We start from the raw sequence: 21,679 nt of genomic DNA on the forward strand, positions 1-21,679 counted from the left end.
GTATGAAATAAGGGACTTAAAATGAATTGTAGTAGGACAGAACATTTCACTGATACTAAAATCTGATGTGCAACACAACTCTATTACTCTGATATTTTATAGAAGTATAAAAATAGAGATAGGTTGAGAAACAGAAAAAAGATTTAAACACTGAGAAAGAAAATAAATACAAAAAAAAAATAATGTGTGAGTTCCCGGACTAACTTGTACATCTAAATAATATTTACACTTTCATACATGCCATGGTCTCACAGTGCTTAACAAATAAAAATAATTAAAACACAGACTATGAGTCAGTGACTCTAGTTGCTTTTAGCCTTTAGAATAACAACACTTAAGAAAAGCCTTAAGATCTTCAGAATCTATTGTCCAGGTGAAAAAAAACCAAAACCTAAATGCACCTTTAATGACACATCGTTTTGATTGTGATGAGATTTTGTACAGAATTTCAGTTTCAACTGAACTCGTTGCTGTTGAAGCTATTTAAGAACAAAAAAATAAACACAAAAAAACAAGGATGCATGCATAAAGCATGCATTTCAAAGAGAAAAGTTCAACGACAGCAAACAGACAGAAGAATAAAAACAGTATGACATTACCAACCATAACCTTTAAATCTTATCTTTTAAAACATCAAAAATATTTCTGCCTCTATAAATGTTTAATACTATATATATATATATATATATATACATATGTATATATATATATATATATATATATGTATATATATATGTGTATATGTATATATATATACATATGTATATATATATATATATATATACACATATGTATATATATATATATATATATATATATACACATACACATATATACATATACATATATATATATATATCTATAGTATACACATTTGAATTAATGTTGAGTTTTGACATGGCACATCATTACTTTGACTATTAGTGTTATGAGGAAACAATGCACAGGTTGCAATGGGGCTAATAAATGCAACAAAAAGAAGGATCTAATATATAAGGTCTAATATATACGTGTAGAACGCAGTGAGTTCCTCAGCGTGTAGATACTGCAGATTAAATGAGAGCCATAGTGAAGTAAATGATACAAAATAAAAAGATCTATAAACACGCTGTTTAAAGATGTAAAACAGAGGGGTTTTGGCACAGTGGTGCAGGTGGCAAAGATGCAGAGAGCGGAGAAAGAAAAAAAAGCACCGACACACAACTTGCAAAATATTTACAAAACTTTAACAAAACAGAAAGTAACTAATCAACCGTGTGACGCTTCCGTCACACTGTCGTCTCCCAAGTCTGTCATCTGCATTTAGCGTTGTGAGGAGAGCTCTCTGTATTGTTCATACTCCTGCTCTGCTCCTGCCGTTGGCTCTGTGGCCCTTGCATGTAATTTAGTGTTTGAAGTATTTTGATAACGCCGCGTCGCTCTCCCAAGTACGCAGCCGATGCAAATCAGCAGTTGTCAAATGGAGCCATTACTTTGTAGAGCACCTGAATATCGCTCTCTTGAATCCGCGTCGAATTTACAGCGGGTGACGTGTTCATTCAGCGAAGCCACTCTGTCGTTTACCCCTCGGCGATACAAAGAGGGTTTGTTTTTTTTACATGGACAGGAAACATCCACATTGTCCTTGTCCAACAATCTGTGTCTGGATTCCTGTGTTCTTGAAGGCATTCAGTGAAGTAATGCTGCTCTGCACTTCTTCTCATGAACAAAAGCGTCCTTTTGTTTTACACAGCAATGGGCTCGGATTTTTATGTAATTGCTCAGTCCAAAAGCCTATTATTTGTGCGTCTAGGCACGAAATTAGATCTTTTCCTTGTTCTTACACAGGCCCATTCAATCCTAACGCGTGCCTTAGTGTTCCACTTCACATCCAAATATTTACCTACCTTTAAGCTGGCTCTAAATGATTTCTGAGGGATCTCAAGCCACATTAGAACATTTGCACATTACATTACAATTTTTCCTCTCATGGCTTCTGTAGTGAGAGAGTCTCACAGCTGGAAATTTACAAAATGGGAAATTAAAAGGCTTTTGATTCTGTGCATTGTGTTTCTATCAGCAACACTTTTGTAAGGAATATTCGTACTCTTGTACAAATAAAATAAAGCTGAAGCTGCACGTCTACGAGTCAGGATCACACTTCTCTTGTGACCCTCACCTCAAAGTCGCGACGTTGTCGTCATGCAATGCGTGGAGCAGAGCGATCATTGGTGAGGGTTCTCTTGAGCTTGACCCCCTTGCGAATAGCCACCAGCATGTTTCCATCTCCCCCTTCTCCTGCCTCCTCCCCTCCTCCTCCTGAAGGCCTACTCTCACTCTGTAGGAGCTGCTGGTTCAGCTGGTTGGGCAGTGGGATGGTGGGAGGGTTGGTTGTCGCCTGACCACTCCAGGACATTAGAGGCAAAGTGTTAGCATCTTCCCCTCCGGTATATGTTGGAGAATCTGGGCTCTCTCCTCCTCTTCCTCGTATCTCTACTGCATTCCTGCTCCCATTCATTGCTCCTGCCATATCAGGCACTGTCGGGATTTGTACCGGGATGACAGGTGTGCGAATAGGAATGGGGCCTGTACCTGACATAGAGGCAGAACGGCGAGAGGAGGGTTTTGAAGGGGTGCGGCGGATTGTGGCAACCCCCGGTGTGACAATAACTGGACCATGGCTTGTAGAATAGGAGCCAGAGGCATTATAGGAGCTGGACCCAGAAAAAAATCCCTGACCTGAACCTGCAACGAAACAAGACAAATGATTTCAGTCATTAACAGAGTGAATTCCAAAATCATTAAAGAACTATATTATTATTATATTATTAGCAGCTCAATATATGAGAAGGAAAAGGAAAAACAATTACTTTTGGCCAATTACAGTAAATTCTAAATATTCAAACAAATGAGTTCACATGAAAAGTTTCAGAAGTGAATTTGACTCATTCAGCCGCTTGACAGGATAAAAGCTTCTTGGCCCCACCTGCTGTTTCACTTCCCAAAGTATACACACAAATACTCCTCAGTCACATCTGATATTATTTGCTAAACAGAGCCAGTTTTCAGATGAAGGACGCAGCAAACAAATGATGTAACATTATTTACTGGACTCAAGACCAAACAGAGGCAGAATAATAACGTCAACAAAAAAAAAAGAGAAATATCGAAACTTAGGAAATGCAGCTTCATAATTAATTGTGTTTTGCAAGGGAATTGTTGACATTAAGGTGTTATTAACACAACAACAACAGAAAGGTAAAAATGTACCTGTTGGGGTGGTAGGATAAGACCCAGAAGGGGTTGATGGATAAGTTCCTGTGTGGATAGGTGTTGGGGGATAAGGCCCCCCAGGATAAACCCCATGTCCAGAATAGACCCCCTGTCCAGAATAAGGAGCCGGAGGGCTGGGCAGTCCAGCTGTGGAGGCTGGGCGTTTGGTCTGGAACATGCGTCGGTAAGACTGACTGATGTCGCTGTTTCTGGGTATGGTAGAGGACTTGTCAAAGTCAGGCTGCTGCTGCTGCGGATCGGGCTCCTGATCTCCAGCCATCGAGAAATAGTCATAATCTGATACTAAAAGGGCATAAAAAGAGAGGAGTTGGCAGTGTACTGATATAGAAGTGATAAGAGATTAGCATGTCCTTTTCAAAATGGTGTTGGACTGATTCTAAAATGAGCGTTACCCTGTGAAGGTATGGTGTCTTCAGAGCAGCAGGGTGTGTTGGTCTGAGTGCTGTAGCCACTCGAGCACTGGATAGAGTCTCTACTGGACCTCTGGGTGTCCAGTTCCAGACCTCTGGACAAGGCCAGAGTCAGTTCCTCATGAGCCGCAATATCACCAGCCTGTAACAATCACCCATTGAAAACAAGACTTGGTAACAGAGTCTCAAAGCCTGACTGTCTGGATAATACAGCCAGGTACAATTCATCTAAGTCATTAAAATCATTAAGTACAACTCATTAGAGTCATTATATGGGGGTTTTAGTGGTGGGAGCCTCATTCAAGTGGTTTTAATGCCGTGACTGCAAAAACATCAGTCCTGGTGGAAGTTGAAAAAGAGGTCATCTGAACTTTAATTATAACAGCTGCCATTACATGCAGACTGGCCTGTGTTTACGCGCTTTAACAAGCATTGGCACAAGGAGGAGGATAAATTTTAAATCACAGCACATTTATGATGTTTTTTTGGGGGACGGATTTGCCTCCAGCTCCAGCAAAAGCACAGGAGTTTTCAAGCACAAAGTTGACATATGAGAAACATGTAAGTGCACAAAAGGTCTGAAATCATATGTGTTTAGTGTGTTTATATACTTTCTGGTTTGCAACAGCCACTGCAGTTCACTGAAGGAGTGCAGGGAGGAGCTCTCCATTTGTTACACTCTGTAGTCTCATCATTAAATGTCAATACTAATGGAAGTTAATATTGACATGGACATTGGTATTCTTATACTAATGGATGAGGAAATTACAACTGTATAAGATAGAGACTTAAGCTGACCTTGAGTGGTGCAGCCACGGTCCTCCTCTTGTCTTCCACTGAGGTTGGCGTTTGTAGCGCCGCCCGAGCTGGTGCCGAGCTAGAAACCGAGGACGGGCCAGAGGTTTGGTTACCATCACTGTTCATATTACCATCACTGCATATTACAGCAGGAGTCTCTTTGTCTTTCTTCCTTCTTAGTGTGTTGACCATGGGTTGGTCATAAGGCCCTGGCTTCGCCCAGTCCTGTAAAGAAAGACAAGTGAGAAGTTCTTGTTAATACTGAAAATTTCTCTGATGTTTTGATCAGGATCTCTGTGTGTGGGTTTCACAATCTTGTAAATAATTGAGAGAAACTGATTAAATACATTAAATTATTTCACTGAAGTCAAATCCAGTTGAATAAACTGTGAATAAAAAAAAGGATGTTGCATCTTCAGCATCGAGGGGACGAACAAATGAACAGACCTTCCAGCTTGGGACTTGAGATGAAGGCATCAATGGGGAGCCCAGTGTGCAGTAGTTAGAGTAGTCTGGAAGCAAGGCTGAGGCGGGACGTGACCATGAACGAGTGGGACAGGAGGAGGAGGTGGAGGATGAGGAGGACGGAGGGAAGAAGGGGAAGGCAGTGGCTGACACTGAACCCAAACTCCCCCCATTGCTTTGCAGGTAGGGGGAACTGGCTGGACTGTAGTGGTCAAAGCCATTGGACAGCTGGATGTGTGTGCATCAATGGGAGTGAAAACATAAACAAACACATAATGGGATAAATTAATGAACTGATAAAAAATAAAACAGACAACATCACAGAGGAGAAATCATTCAAAATGACACAAAGATAATTTACAAATAAACTGATATTGAAAATGTCAAACAGAACAAAAAAAGGACACAAAAGATGAACCAAAACTAAAGAAATTAATGAAAGGGAGTTCATAGATGTTCATTGGTTTGTTTATCATTTCTGTGGTGAACTTAAATTAGTGCATAGTACAGCCAAGGCTCACGTTAGGTTGTGGAGGAACTGGGGTGTTTATAAAGCTGAGGTATTATTGTGAAAAGATGAGCGGTTCATGGTGAATGAGTGTGCTTCACCTCGTCAGTGTGCTGAGGCGCAGTGGCAGCTGCCAGAGAGGAGGGGGCGCTGCAGTCACTGTGAAGCTGCCCAGTCTCTGATACCTCAGAGGAGCTGGAACTGGGACAAGGCTGGAACAGCGAGGGCAGCAGCAGCAAGCAGGCAATAAGAGGAGACCAGATAGAGGGAGAGAAGAAGGAGAAGAAGGAGGGGGTGAGGGGGATTGCAAAGAGAAATAGCAGCAGGTAGACAGAGAGAAGCAGTTTATTGGAGAGTATGGCAACTTTCCACAGATCTCAGCAGTTAGTCAGGAGTTCAGCCAAGTGACTTCAGTGTCAGTAGAAAGGGTGCACTGGAAGTAATAACAGCATTAACTGCATGAATATCAGCAGTGTTAGGTCAGAGCCATGTTAAAGGGAAGAACAAGCAAATTCTGCTTCTTTGGGATGTACAACAAACCTTCACAAATCCATGATTTTTAAAAGAATATAGTAGCATTTATATTCCTGACAACTGTATTAACATCAATACTACAATACTGAATTACTACTTGTAGAGAAATAATATGTTTTTGCATTCTGCCCTGGAGAGAAAGACAAGGGCTTGGGGTCAGCTGCAGCATCCTTCATAGAAATGAGTATTGAACGCAGATGGAAATGACAGAGATTCACATTAAGTGAATGCCATAGACTGGCTTTATTGAACTTGGCTGTAGTCTTGACCAAGTCCCAGTTAGCCCTGTTTTGCGATATGACTGTTCTTTTTCAAACATAAGCCAATGTAAGTACATAAAGAATGAGGCAATGAGGAGACCGTTTCCCAGGCCAGGCCTGTACTGAAAAGGGGTCAGGTACGGAGCTGCCAAACCACCTTTACTGCATCATAAAAACTTGGACTCTATCTATGCCAGTATGCTCTGGACAGCAGGAACTCTGGATGCTGGTGTGCTAACAAAATAGCCGCTCTCATGGTTGATCTCAAACCACAAACCCCACACAGACAATCTGCTGGATGACATGACGGGTAATTTTTTAAAGCCCTTTGTCGGATGGTTAGATAAAAGACAGAATGGGACCTGTTGATGGAGATATGCTCTAAGTAGCTATAAAACATTCTGTTGACACTACAACATGTGATTTCACTGTGATTTAATGAAAATACAACATGCAGTTCGCTCAGGCCTCTGCAAGTTTAACCAAACCACAGTCTGTCACAGCAGTCAGCTCTTTAATGGCAGGATGGGGTTGACCTGTTTGGCCCTGGGGCTAGAATGGAGGCAGACTAATTTCCTGTGAATTTATGCTATAATAATAACATTCAAATGACTTCACCATGATCACATACTCTTAACTTTTGCCAGATAACTGCTGCTCAAAGTGGCTGAGGAGATGTGTGAGAGAAGCCTTGTTTGGATTGCTGATTCGGGGTTATCTTTCTGACTACAATAACTTGTAAAATCATAGAGCACATGTGGTTTTTATAGTCTTGTCTCAAACATGTACGTACTTGGATTTAGAAGTGTGGTTAGGTGTGGTTAAGTGTGGGTAGCAGAGGGTTTTATTCTTACCTTTGTTTCAGCTGGCATAGGCGAGTATGACTTCGACGTCAAGTACTGGTCTTGCGATGAAGAAATGAATCCAGAGTCGTGGGAGGAGATGCTGGAGAGCCGACCTGGTGCCGGCTGTGGTAGCGTGGAGCTACGGTACCGATGGCGGGGGTGATGGTGGTGGAAAAGGTGGTTTGAGGAAGAGGAGGAAGAAGAGGAGGAAGGAGAATGAGAGTGGGAGCCACTGGATCCCCTGGAGTCACTACTGTTAACGCTGTTCAGACTACTGTGAAAGGGGACGGAGTAAGGGATGAGGGAAAGACCAGAGGAAGGAGAGGTTTGGCAGTAACAGGCGGGGTAAAGAGAATCAAGTGCACCCAAAGAAATGGATTGCGGGAAGAAAGACGAGTAAGGAGGAGATTAAAGAAATAATGGAGAAGAAATGAAGGCAGAGGATTGGGGGGAATGTGGAGGAGACAGGGTGGGATAAAATTAACACACCACACCAAGATGCAGCAAGCAGTGACTGAGGCCAATCCAGTCAAAACAACAAATCAAAACAATTTATGAGGCCCAAAGTCATAATGAGAATAATTACAGGCTAGAAATCAAGAGATTTCAGGCCTTAGAGCCAGCCTTTTGAAATTATTCACACAAGACACATAAACAATATAATCATGGGTGTAATTACTGTAAACTGAGAAGAAAAACAATTAACATTTAAAGAAAACACATGAACTGTATAGTGTAAAACCTATGCTATGGAGAATGCAAATAATATGTATCAAATCATGTACAAACGTGACCTTAAAAAGCACAAAAAACAGCCAAGTCATACTGTATATCTAATGTAAGCTGCTCTTAGTGCAATCTATCATGCACAACCATAAACACACAAACACACAATGTACTGTATGTGCATAAAAGACCCACAACCCCTTGAGAAATGGCAAAAAGCACAAAAAGCAGGTAGAGGAGGGCCATGATTTGAACAGCAACATAAAAGATCCATTGGTATAAAATGTCTCTAAACTTAAATACCTAGTTGTATTTTTTTTAGCCTCTAGTAAAAACATATCAGCGTGCCTTTCCTTCAACAATGTAGTTCCAAATAAAGACATGCAGTTCAAGTTGTCTACCATAAAGCAGCTCATCCTGACCACTGGGTGGCAGACACTGAGTGGGCAACACAATTATTAGTTTTTTTCTTAATGTCTTTGTTTCCCACCTCTTTATGTTGATGTAAACTATCTCCAAAGAAGATTCATAAGTAGTTATACATTTGCTTATATGAGTGTCATGCTGTTATATGGATGCGGTATCTTGACCTTGTACTTATGATTATATTTTTGGGCAAATGTATATTAAAAAGGCAAAGACATTGTTTTGAAACATTTGTGGCTGAATTGCCGTAGGAACCTACCTGCACATGCTCGACTTTCTGGACATAGTGGTGCTGGGAGATGAAGGTGGCGTTTGATAGGACCAGCCATAGTCTGAGCCCTTCAGGTCCAAGATCACCTGAGTGGGAGGGACATGATAATCACACTTATTAGTGCTTGCAAAAATAGAAAGGCAGAATGAAAAGTTGAATAAACACAAAAATAAGACATACATAACCATAAGGCGTCATTTCACTTTCAGTTCATCTCACCTGTTCACTAGCAGGGGGCAGCTTGTGCGGGTCAGAGGTCAGGGATTTGAGGTCATCAGAGATAGCCTGGAGATGGGTGACTTCTCCCAGCATAGAAATCTCCTCATCCTAAAATAATTAACATCAATGAGATCTGTGCAATAATCCTGCACTTTTTCATGCAACTTTACATAATGAAAGGTATAAATCTTAAATAATATGAATATCTTGATAACATAATTTAATAATATATTTCCTTTTAATGTTCATGTTCTTGTTTAATCTTGTTATACTGCCTAATATATGTTAATCTCGCTTCATTGTTTATTCTAATTTTATTTTCTATTTGTCACTTCCTATTCCTGACCATTTTGTTGTCTTTACAAGTGAATTATCCCGGTGTGGAATCAATGAAGTCAAATGTAATTTAATCTACTCTATGAGAAAAGGTCATTGTTGGCCTGGAGAAAAAAAATATAATAACATTGAAAGCATATGTTCCATTTGTTTGGGTTTAAAACTGCATCATCACTGCAGTGTCAAATTACTTTCTGTTGTTTTCTCTCTCTCTCTCTCTCTCTGTACTCACCACTACAGGCCGCAGCATAGCTACAAAACAGCAGAATCTCTGTCTCTCCTCTATAAGAGCCTTCCTCAGGGCCTGTTTCTCAGCCTCCTCCAGGAGGATGTATTTATCGCTGACATCCTGCATGGCACTGTCCAACTGGGGCTGGAAATCACCTCGACCTTGAAAGGAAAATGGACACACAGACAAACACAAAATAATATTTCAATATAGCCACGTTTATTACTCCACAATGTTTAAGATACTAAGACAACAAATCTTCCTTTGCAACAGAAATACTGAAAAGCAGTGTTATCCCACTGTAACATGCATGAATAACTGTGAATAATATGACCATGTAACAATGACACAAATAGTAGATGCATTACTCCTCACTTTCTGTTCTGTTACTACTGCTCCACACAGTTTTCATTGAGGATTGTGTTATCTTAATTTGAATTTGAATTCCTCTGCTATTCTTTGGCTATCACCTCAGCATGAATGACCTCTCTTGTCGTGTAAGTGTCTTCTGCCTCTTGTTCGGAAGTGGCAAGAAGGTTATCTCCTTTAGACTAATCTGTGGCTTGTCTTTGAAAACGTCCATCGGTTTACAACAAGGTACTCAAATGTGAGAGAAGCCTTTTTGACTATCTCTCCAACACTCTTTGTTCAACACTTAAATTACAGGGTGTTTCTTGACAAGACAGACATTGTGTATGTGTGTGTGTGAAGATGAATAACAAGAGTGTAAGGCTTCTACAAGACCATCTCTGTATTGCAAAATGAATTATGTAAAGTTGTGAATGTTTGAGGACAAACACAACAATTCCAAAATTATTGTTATGAAGCACTATGAAGGCCGTGGTGCAGTTTGTGGTTGCATTAATTTGTGTGTATCTAAAGTTAAGAGAAGATACCCTGTAGCCAAATCAAGTACTCTTGATTTGTGTATGGAGGCAGGACGGCTGGCGACTGCCCAAGATGATATACAATGGGCCTCAGAGCCATTATCTTTCCACTCAAGCTACACTTGCACCCAAACACAGTCTTGACTTTGGTACATCAAGGTTAAACCCACAGGGAACCACCCTGTGGTCTGTCTGTCTGTCGGTCTGTCTGCTCTTGAGTTTGGGCAAAGATAACAAATTGGTGTCTTTTGTTTAACATTGCATATCATGTAATGTAATGTAGTAATAAAGGAATGCAGATACAATTTCAGAGGCAAATTATTTCACCTCAAATGTAAAACATAAGAATGTCCATCTTATTTTGAGCCATCAGCTCTTTTGCTAGCCCACTCTATACATTACATGTGTGGGAAGCTTTGTTTCCACTCTTTATCTCTCCTGCAGCAGACCACAGTAAAAATGACAATTAACAATGGCGCCCAGCAGACGCACTAATGCAACTACCGGACAAGCACACCGCATGGAAACTTTTCATTATACCCCTACCATCATCACATTAGCTAACCAGATTGAGAATGGACTTATTTTGAAAAATGCAGTTTTCATGTAAAGCTGCATCATTAACTGGTTTCAATGTTGTCTTTGCTATTGAGCAATGGACAATAATGGGGGAAAAAAAGTTGAAAAAAATATTAAATGACATCATAGATGGTTAAGAACAAGCTCCAACGAGGAGAATCCGATGCACCAATAGTTATCACTACAATTATGTTTATATACACTATATTTAAATATATTACATTTACAGAGGTCTAAAATACACAGGATAACTCTTCAAATAGACACCCTGCAACACTACAAATTTAAACAATAAAGTGTCTGTATACATCCTGTGTGAACAGTTCCTAGAAGTTAATGGTTGTTGACAAAGTAAGACAAACTGAGTTTCCATATATAGAGAATCCATTTGCCAAGCGTGGTTAAATGTCTGTAACGCTGGACTGGAGTGGAATGTGAGTTGTGTGTGTGTGTGTTCATTGCCGTTCCTACTATATTGCACTATGGAGACCACGACAGAGTTGATGGACTGTAGAAGCCAGACTGGAAAGTCCAAATTGCAACATACTGTATATTTTCAATCTCACTTAGATTCAAAGGCAGCTTATTGCGTGGACAAGATTTTGTGGAGCGCTGGATGTGCAAGCTGGACAAACAAATCTTACTTACTGGTCTGGTTCCCACAACAGGATCAAACTCATTACTATACGTGTCCCTCAAGGCAAAATTTATCTTTTTCCATTCCGTTGCTCCAGACGTTATTTGTAAGCTCGGCTGACAACTCCAATAATGTTTCAGTCACTACTTATATGCAGTTGGTTAATGGTATTGCAAAACTATTTGTCAAGCGAATCCATAAAATAATACTACTAACAGATCCAACAACAGAAATCAAATTCTTTGTGGTATAATCAATATTTCCCACAAGTATAGGCTCTGTATAATGTAGGTTCTTCAAGAGTAAATCGTAGCCACAAAGTGATAAATGTCATGTCACATGGCACTTCTTTATATCTGTTTTTAGATCACTGAATAACATTTTAAACTTTTAGCTTCAGTCGGACTCATTGTAGAAAAACAGCTTTTCAAGCTCCAGTGCCAGTGATGCTGTGGTGTCTCCTTGGCACGCAGTTAAATGAAGGAGCATACTGCTCTCTGGTTTCTCCCAATGGTTCAAATCTTGGCAGACTGTGTTCTCAACACAACCAAAGTGGTTTTGGAACGACACCACTGTAAGTTGAATAACTTTCTCCGAGACAGATGGAAAGCCAAATATTTTCTTTGTTGCTGTCTTGGTAGTGCCCGCGAGTAGCTTGAATAGAGCTCAACATTATTATAATTAATATCACATTAGTTCTACATTATCTGTTAAAAGGATGCCACATCAACAGCATTTATCCTTTCACTTACTAAAAAGAGGTTCAGTCTTAAATCAACAACACATTCATTTTCACAATAAGTTTGAGAAACATGTATGTGTGAATGTAAAAGACAATCATGGGGATGGAAAGGACTGCGTACACCAAACACACGTGGGCACAAAATGTGCCGAGACAATGCAAACACATTGTGGCAAGAAAATATCAGCTTGTGGTAAGCAGGGGGTTGTTAGAGCTGAACCTAAGCCTCTGTTATGCTACAACTTTGTCTCAGCGATGGGATGTTCCTTGATTTGTCCACATTCCCACTGTCTGTGCCATAACTTGTGCATTCGTGCTTGTGAAACTATGTGAATGACAAGGCCCTGATTGCTACTTCCTTTTTTCCCCTCAACCACAGACAAACATTGAGGTTTACTGAAGCTCAGCGGTCATCGACTACATTGTAATTCCACACCAACATATTTTACAACTCTTTTCCGCGTTCAATTAAAGAGAATTAGGGCTTATGACAAGGGTTTTGATTTATAGTATAAAAGGGCAACTGTTATACACCTTTAGGAGGACTAAATGACATGATGTAGATGTCCAGGTGTGTCAGTCTGTCAACTGCATTCACACTTAATGTACGCTAATGAATTTAACCAGTCAATTCATCATCATTTTCTGTAGATGTCTTAGTTATATATGACTCATAAGCTGATCTGATCATCAACACCGCAGCTGGAAAAGTGAGAAATTCTTCTTATGTGCATTTTAAAACAATTAAACAAATCTTACTGATATTCTATATTCTTGTTTTGACCAGTCCCAATGCCAGACATTCAGTAACCGAGCCAAGATGAATATGGTGGGGGTTGAAATGGCCCTCGGTGTGCACACATGTAGACATATATGCGTACATAAATGAGATTAACTGTTCCAGCTTTCACATGACCAATGATTACATTTGGATTCAGTCAAAGGATTTTTCTTAGCGAGGCCAAGGTCTTAGGTCAGAAAAACACCCTCACAAGACACATATCAAACAACAGATGGTGACAGCTTGTGTTAATGATGTGGATAAAAGACGAACTCTTTTTCAGTAATGGGACTACAATGTGTTGCCCATTCCTAAATGTGATTAAAATGTTAACGTTCTGTGACACAAGGTCAAGCGAAAATTGGTTAAGTGGTTTTCTGCTCAAGAAAATGAAATGATGTACATAATATTGTTGCTAGGATGTAATCAAAAGAGAAATGGCAAAAGCATTTCAAGAGTTATGAAACAAGACAATTTAGTTGACGTTCTTCCAGCAAAACGGCTATTGATTTCATGATGGTTAGAAGAAAAGGTGGTGTATGAGTATGTGTGAAAAAGCAAAGGAAATGTACACTTAAAGGCAGTTTGCATAAATGAGTCTAACCCTACAGACTTAGACCAGTAATGTAGAAGGAGGCACCACTTGTCAAAACAACATGATTTTACAATCAGTATTATTCTAATTTTTTCCTACTCCAGCCCTCCATAAGGTGACATTGAAAGAGTTGTACCCTCCGTCTTCTGTTCAGTGTGTCCACTTGAGAACACTTTACATATTACATTAAGGTGCTTTTAAATACTAAGTCAAAACTAGAGCTACAGTGAAAGAGGGGTCAGAGGGCAATGATGGTGCAGAGGTAGGCTACTGTAAAAAGTATGGACCCTGGTTTCTTTATGTTAAATTTACATGGAATCAAATACAAAAACTATATAATGTCATGTGTGTTTGAAACCAACACAACAAAAAATTAACTCAAGGGAAAACTGAGCATAGAAATTAAAAATGGCTTCTTGACAAAGAAACTGAGACAACTGGTTAAGCATTTCAGTATAAACAGCTAAGTGGACAGTGTGGACCGACTTACCTAGATTATCAGCTGTAATGCAGCATAAGATGAAGGATTGTGTCAGAAAAACATGGGTACAGGGAAAGCAAAAAAGAATATTCAAGTCAACTGCCAGCACACAACACTTCTTTATCAATGTGCAGGTGTGTGTGTGTGTGTGCATTTTTTTAATCTAAGAGAAATAAGAGTACTCTATATATTTTTTAACCAATTACTATACGTTTCCTACACTACTGATAGAGATGTGTATGTTTCTTCCAAGAGTAAATACTCGTGCAAATGCAAGAAACACAATTTGTAAAGTAACTAAATCTTTCAGAAGGTGTGTATGTGCATGTTGCTGCATCTGTATTAATAATTTAAAAAAGTGAATTTAAATTCAACAAGATTACCATCAAAATATAGAATTTAGATTTGTTTAAAAACAATTTTACATCAGCTACTGTACATGACAACACTGAATACTAGTGTTTAATTGTACAGGCAAGCTCTTTCAAAGGATAGTAGCAGTACACTTCTGTTTTCAATTAAATACCATCCTAACGTGTCCCACCACCAGATCCCAAAACCCTGGTGCTGCATTTTAGTGTGGATAGGCAAAAACAGGGAGCTTTAAAACCAATGATAGAGCTACCAGTATTCACTTCTTGATTATTCCTCATCAGCCACAACAACTATAAGTTGTAAATTAAAAGCTACATTAGTACTTTCTTTTAGTGTAACTTTCACCTCCTCATCGGTCTAATTATCACTGTTCTTACATAAAATCATTGTTGTTTTTTGTTACTATTAAAACATAGTAGTATGGAAGTAGCAGTGTCTTAAATCATGCAGGCAGCTGTAGAGGAAAGACATGTTTCATGTAGCAGTATTAGTGATCATTACTATGCACAGTGCAAATTCAATGCCGACATCACTGCATTACAGGAGCAAGAAGAAACTTGAGGAGATTGTTAAACTTGAACATTAGAGCTGTTTGACATACACTGATTCATGCCTGAAACGGTAAGCACAAACACACACTGGATATTATTGTAATTACTGTTTTGTGTATATTGTTTTTGCTAGGTGAATGCTAATGCAGAACCTGAGCCAAGAGGAGTGCAGGAAGAAACAGCCTCTGCACTCTCAGTGTTTACCAAGTATGGTAATGTTTAGCCTTAAGAGACCTGCACAGGCCTAATCAGTAAGGACAAACTTCTTCTACACAGACACAAACACACACTGCTGTCTAATAAAAAACATTGTACATACAATTTAGACACTGTTATGCTTTCTTGTCTGACAAAACTGGTTTCCTGATGATGAAACTGTAATTTTCCTTTACCCCTGATTGTTCCAGACACAACTTTTTAATGCAGTGCAGCAGCATACGGTGCATAAAAGTGAGGTGAAACACCCTTTTTTCAGTTATAGCAACTCGATAAACTACTTTTTCCTCATTCTTAATGTACAATACTAGACACAGTAGGCAGACCAGGCTAACTTTAGTTGTGTTGACGTTCAGCAAACAGATGATTACAAGATTTTCACAGAGGTCAATGAAAACCACATCTTTCTTATGTCTGGCCAGTGGTGGGAGAGACGTAGCATCTATGAGAAAAACACCGACTGAAGCTGGAGAGACCTACGGTTGCTTGAAATACATGAATAGAGCTAATCTTTAAGTGTGTAAGTGCTGTGTCTCATGCTTTCTAATCTCCTCACTATGTCATAAAAGCCTGTCAATGGTTTCAAAAACAATATTTGAAGTTGACAAAAGCTTCAACCTCTGTCAATGTATTTCTTGCCGACTCCCCTGATCTATATATTTACAAGAAAAATTGCAAGTTATGATTTTTACCTTTCTTTGCCTTCTTCTGAAGTTTCAGTGTGTCTGAGGATTTCTTCTTGATTTCCTGCCGAGCTCTTTTATACTCTGGTTTAGGTAGACAAGGTGATAAGTTACTTAACTGTGTGAAAATGTTTTACAGATTTAATGTAGTTGTTAAACATATCTGGCACCTCATAAAAAAAGTGTATGGACCTATGCTTAAAATCAGTTACATGTAATGTCTAATGCACAACATAAATGGAGTCAATGAAAGAACAACAATACCACTTTTTATTGTTTTCAAATAATTAGAACATCTCTTGTCGGCAAAATATCCTCTGGAACAGTGAATTGTTTGTTTAAGTACCTTTAGCATGGTCCTTGTCCAAAGTACTAACTCCTCTTTTCCAATCCTCCATCTGTTCTTGTAGAGGGTTAATCAGACAATCCAGGAAACCTCTGCAAAAAATGACGACAGGTTACTTAATTCTGATCTGGGGTCAGCTTTCATTTATGAGTAGAAGACTAACCCTTTAAGCTCTAAACTAGTCACATGTATCCAAACAGTTCATGATTATTTGGCCAAACATCTTATTTATAAACACAAATACCCACCAAGGACTTAAGGCTCATGTTTGATTAATCAGTGTATCTGTAGTAGACTAGAGCTGGGTAAAATAAATTGTTAATTACTTTAAAATGTCTGGTAGCGATTGCAGGATGGATACTTTGAACTTGGATATGTTCTGAGTTTGAATTATCATCTACAACTGTACTGTGAAGACATATGAAAAAAAAGAGCATTCATGCACAGTAAGTACTTGAGAGTAATTTTTCTTGTATGTGAACATCACTATTTGTAATGATGCACCAGGTGGGAGAGACACACATTCTATAAAATTTACAGCATTAGTTCTGTGTAAATCTCTTCCCTCTCTATTTATGGAAAATTAAATATATTTCAAATCAAATCAAATCAGGACCTTGTAAATCAGAATCTAGTGAATTCAGGTATTCGGCAGTGATATTCAGCCCTATAGAAAACATACAAATGCTAGCGTCTGTGAGCATTTCTGTCTGTATAATTTATTCTCTCTCTGTAAACCATTAACAGACACAAATAAAGGGAGGAAAACAGACACAGAGAGAAAAAGGTCTACTTATATCTCCGACAGTGTGTCACAGGAGGTGACATGTCTGTCTCTGTGAGCGTGTTTAAGAGGCTGGGAGTGTGAGAGGAGGGCAGCTGCAGGCTTAGTGCATTAAACTAAAATAAGACTTGTACGTCTTGCAGACATTTCGCCTGTGTGTGTGTGTGTGTGTGTGTTTGCCAGTGGGTGGTTGGTGACACAGCCCCCCTCTGTACAGCTCCTGCTATGGAGATCCAAGAGGAATCTCTACTGAAATGCCACGAGAATTAGAGAGGCCCTTGTCTGTGTAGTATGAGTGTGTGTGTGTGAGTGAGAGAGATACAGATATGTATTGTGGGTGACTTCACTGAGACATTACAGATTCTTGTTCTACCAGAAACACTGTCTCTTTTACAGCATCTCATGACCCCCACAGATAAAATATCAATATATGGAGACATATGCTGATATCCAAATACAGATCTGCTCTATTGGAGTTGCACTGGGTTTGGATCATGTATACCAACCAAGTGATTAATATAGAAAACAAGACACATATTTATTACAAGTAACTCAAAACTCAGCAGGGCAGGGATTGTGTGTGTTTGAAATAGACATTTAAAGTCCTTGTTAATATTCCGTTTTTGTGAGCTCAGTTCAGACAGTACATGATGTCAGATTCTGTAAAATGGTAAATACCAACTGTGGTTGTGGCATAAGACAAGGGAGCAGCACACCAGTACGATATGTCTAGTGTTACTTACATGGAAAACTGTTTGAGTTTAGCCTCTATGCTGCGATGCCTCATACACATCCTGGTCAAAGCTGATCCAATGTCTCTGGTTCCTCCTGAAAGATATAAAAAAGACATGGTTTTAATGAAATGAACTTGGATCAATATCACTACAGTACAGACATGTATAATAGTAAGTATTTCTTTGAATGATATAAAATCACATAAAGAGTAAGCAAAAGAAGAGGAAGAGGAAAGACAAGCTACAACAAAACACCTCCTTTCTCCACCATGCAGGAGCAATGCCCAAACTTGGTGTGACAGAGCATGCTCTAAACCACCCAAACATATCAGACCCATCCTCTTTGAAGTTGCTCCTAAAAACTCACCTATTTCAAACTGTTTTAATGTTCAAACTACTGTATGTGAGGTTTCATTTTTTTTACAACTTGTAATTTAAACTTGTAAAATGTCTTTGAGTACTTCTTTCAAAGACATTTGTACTGGAAAAATTGTTGCAATTTGAGTGAAATTACTGTAACTTAAAAACAGCAGCTATGACGTATAATTACACAGGCAACTACAGAGACTCCACACAGCTCAAAGCAGACGATGTGCTCTTTAAAAGAACTAGGTGGCTTTTACCTGCAGAGTAAACACTAAATGAGAAGCAATGTGATAAGTATTTGCAGCATATGACACTCATCATACGGTTACTTTATATTTTATAACTTCACACCAAAGCTGAGTAACTTCACTACTGGAATTAAAATGTGTTGCCAGACTTTCTATAGTAAACATTGTGCAGAAGCACTCACTGACCCCACTTTTTCCACTCCAGCAGTGGAAATCAGTCGGAAGCACACTTCTACTAACAACACATTGTCAGGTCAAGAGAAATGAAGAGAAGCCAGAGCTGGAGCCTTGAAAATGTGCTTGGGGCCAATGTCAGTTTCCGTCATGCGACCTAACTAGCTGTCTACTGGAAAACCTCTTTGGACAGCTGAGCGGGGACTTGATGTTGATTGACAGGACTATTGTTGGGCTGCTCGGTATGACTGGCCTGTTCCTTTGTGGCAGTGAAGCATGTCTCTGTGTGTGTCTGTGTCTGCTTATGTTGGTGTTTGCATGCAAGAGAGAAGGTGGGGCCGAGAAATCTTGTACGAAACAGTGTGGAGTTCTTGCGACATTCTGTTCAGTGACACAATGATTCTCACATTGTGTGTGTGTGTGTGTGTGTGTGTGTGTAGTTGTGATATCTCATGTTTAGTGTGAATCCTCTCCAACTGAGCAAGGCATTCTGTTGTCAGCACAGTCCTTAACACATGCAGAGACACACACACAGAGCTGTCACTCAATCACAGCAATACTTCCCCCACACACGCACACAGTTCTGCTCAGCTAGTCTTCTTAGGACACTGACAGTCTAATGACCAGTTAATGCTGAACCTTAACCACATATCAGAACCAGGTTTTGTTCTCTACAGTCGTATTTCCACCGGGTGGAGCCATTCGGTACAGTGTGTATTTTTTTGCTTTTCCATTAGGAATAGTACCAAAATAACCAGTTCCATTCTTCGGCACCCTTCCCGTGAGGTATCAGAGTAAAATGGTACGGTAAGGAGCTAGACCAGCTCAGTGTAAATATCCCATGGAAGTTCAGGTAAATGCGTGCAGTCTATTTCCATACAAAGCTTAACGTCTTGTTCCTCCACTGTTGTATGTTGTGCCGTGTTCGATGTGATCATTTGTTGGTTGTCATTGCATTGGTACAACTTCACACTATGCATCTCATTGAAGTGGCCAATCGGGCACAGCCCACAACCCACCTACCAAGTAAAGGTATGATTTTCAGTCAAAATGCAAGCCTGACACAGGGCTTTACAATTCCAAACCCTACCTACGGGACCAAATCGAACGGTACCATGATGTAAAACGGCACATGATGACTCCTGGTCCTGACAAGGCAAGTGTTTATGCCAGAAAAGGTCCTAAAGAAGTAACAAGTGTACAGTGAGAAAGAGAGAGAGAGGCAGAGAGAGGCCGACAGAAAAACAAATAGACAGACTGACAGAAGTAGAGATAGATTTACATGCACACAAAACTGTTTTCCACTGTGTCAACGGCTGTACACAACAAAAGCAGGAGTGCTGGTTTTGCCAATAACACTGATTGATGGTGACCGGGGTGCTACAAAAAGGAAACACTAACCGTGAAATTAGTAACAACAAAAAGCCAAAAACAAAAAAGTTAGTCCCAGACAATTTGTACAACTGTAAGCTATTTCAATCCTCATCTTAAATTCATGAGATCTTCTTGGAGCCAGACTGTCTCAGTCTGAGCTGTGGCAGGATGAAACTTGATAAAACTTGTTTCAGCTGAATTTCTAAATTCAACCAGATAATGGTGACATAACAGTAGGCAGATTAATAGTTCACTCAAAAAAATCACTAAAATTCATTACTAAATGTCGCTAAAAATGTTCCACAGATAGAATCTTGTGTCAAAAAAGGAGCATTTTGAAAAGAAAAGGCGTGTCCAGATGAGTATTTCAGCTTTGTAATGACAACCATGTGTGTCAATTTTAACACACCTGAGAATGTTTATCCCACAGCCATTCACGTACAGTGGGCATGTGTGTGCCAATGTTAAAAGGAAGCAGATTTTCTCCTCTGCAGTTGTTTATGCAGTTTCAGAAAATAATAATGAGAAACAACGATGGCAAAAAGAAAATGCAGTATTTCTTTTATTAGACCAAAGATGGGATAAAAGTGTGTTAACAGCACTTTTTTTTCCACAGCTACTCATTGTGTAGTGACTGATAAGAGTCAATCAGAAAACAAATTTTGACCTCGTTTCCAAATGTGTTTTCAAACTAAAACAGACCCATCAGCAATTCCAAACTTCTCCATTATAACGCTCCAAACCTCTGAGGCAGCAGATGTAACCTTAGCAGATGAGATGCTCTGTATAACAACAATACAGTAGTGTGGATGTAGTAAAATTCAAATGCTTCAAATCTAAACCAAGTGTTCATTGTGTTTTTAACAGCTCAGTTATGGCGAAGCTGAGACAAATACTAAAATACTAATATAGAGAGATGGGATGGTAACACTGAATGAAGCTATTTCATGTGATAAATAACAACTTTCCCTTTACCTTTCAACAATCCACAATGTAATGTCAATCTCTACCAATGTCCTCAAAGCTTTCCCTCTATCCATTCATCCATTCCTCTTAAGCTTTATGTGCATATTATTGCAGAGGGTGTGGCTACTACACACCATAAAAGACCTCCGTTATTCAGCAACATAATGTTCATTCATTCACATGTTGACTTATTTAGCCATCAATCCATCCTTCTATCCATTTGTCCATTCATTTATCTGCCCACCTCTCTCACCATAACCCATAACTGCTTGTTATGGTAGTGGGTGTGGCTGATTGATGCCACAGTGGTACAGACAGGCGACACCAAAAAAAAAGTTAGTTTCTCATTAGAAAGTTAATGTGGAGTTCAGGCCAATGCTCAGGGGAAGAGTTTGGTTTCACTTGATTATTTATTTGGTGCAACCCCACCCACACTACTGGATTTAATATGAGGCATTTACTGTACGTAAACCAAAATCTGCTCCTGTTGGACTTTCATGCAAAGCCTCAATTTCAATTTGAATAGAGTTTTGATCTTGAGAGAAGATTGTATTTGAAAGAGACTAGCACTAAAGTATAAAAGATGGTATTGAGAACATTGGAATTGCTCAGCAGATGTTGCAGTATTGCTTCATATGTGGTTATACAACTCCCAATGCTGTTAACAAACCATGGCAATCACAGTGATAACAATGCAACACATTCTGTGTACGAAAGACATGCATTTCTGATCTCTCTGCCCCACTCTTTCCCTCTTTCACAGCAGGTAGCAAGTCAAGGAGGCCTCTGCCATGACTGCCTGTTGCCATGGAAACCTGTATTATGCATGCATATTGTGTGTGTGCATGCTACAATCTGAC

The 21,679-nt window shown here is 39.4% G+C and overlaps 1 protein-coding gene across 8 annotated transcripts in view; it reads right to left on the minus strand.

The window, feature by feature from the left end:
- Positions 1 to 903: 903 nt before the first annotated feature.
- The window catches only part of LOC131471268 (protein MTSS 1-like), a 46,534-nt gene continuing 25,758 nt past the window's right edge, over positions 904 to 21,679 (minus strand). The window contains exons 4-17 of one of the 8 annotated variants that reach the window (XM_058647745.1): positions 17,701 to 17,785; positions 16,174 to 16,265; positions 15,837 to 15,911; positions 14,012 to 14,023; positions 9,304 to 9,461; positions 8,736 to 8,843; positions 8,505 to 8,602; positions 7,103 to 7,232; positions 5,556 to 5,666; positions 4,929 to 5,174; positions 4,482 to 4,706; positions 3,666 to 3,825; positions 3,250 to 3,555; positions 904 to 2,724 (exon numbers count right to left, since the gene is read on the minus strand). In XM_058647745.1, coding sequence (XP_058503728.1) covers positions 2,180 to 2,724; positions 3,250 to 3,555; positions 3,666 to 3,825; positions 4,482 to 4,706; positions 4,929 to 5,174; positions 5,556 to 5,666; positions 7,103 to 7,232; positions 8,505 to 8,602; positions 8,736 to 8,843; positions 9,304 to 9,461; positions 14,012 to 14,023; positions 15,837 to 15,911; positions 16,174 to 16,265; positions 17,701 to 17,785 — 2,351 coding nt within the window. In that variant the 3' untranslated portion in view covers positions 904 to 2,179. Of the gene's footprint in view, positions 2,725 to 3,249; positions 3,556 to 3,665; positions 3,826 to 4,481; positions 4,707 to 4,928; positions 5,175 to 5,555; positions 5,667 to 7,102; positions 7,368 to 8,504; positions 8,603 to 8,735; positions 8,844 to 9,303; positions 9,462 to 14,011; positions 14,024 to 15,836; positions 15,912 to 16,173; positions 16,266 to 17,700; positions 17,786 to 21,679 lie in introns of all 8 variants that reach the window. The other 7 variants (XM_058647741.1, XM_058647748.1, XM_058647746.1 and 4 more) reach the window with 7 other exon arrangements.

This window comes from Solea solea, chromosome 13, assembly GCF_958295425.1.
Source record: "Solea solea chromosome 13, fSolSol10.1, whole genome shotgun sequence".
NCBI classification, from domain to species: domain Eukaryota; kingdom Metazoa; phylum Chordata; class Actinopteri; order Pleuronectiformes; family Soleidae; genus Solea; species Solea solea.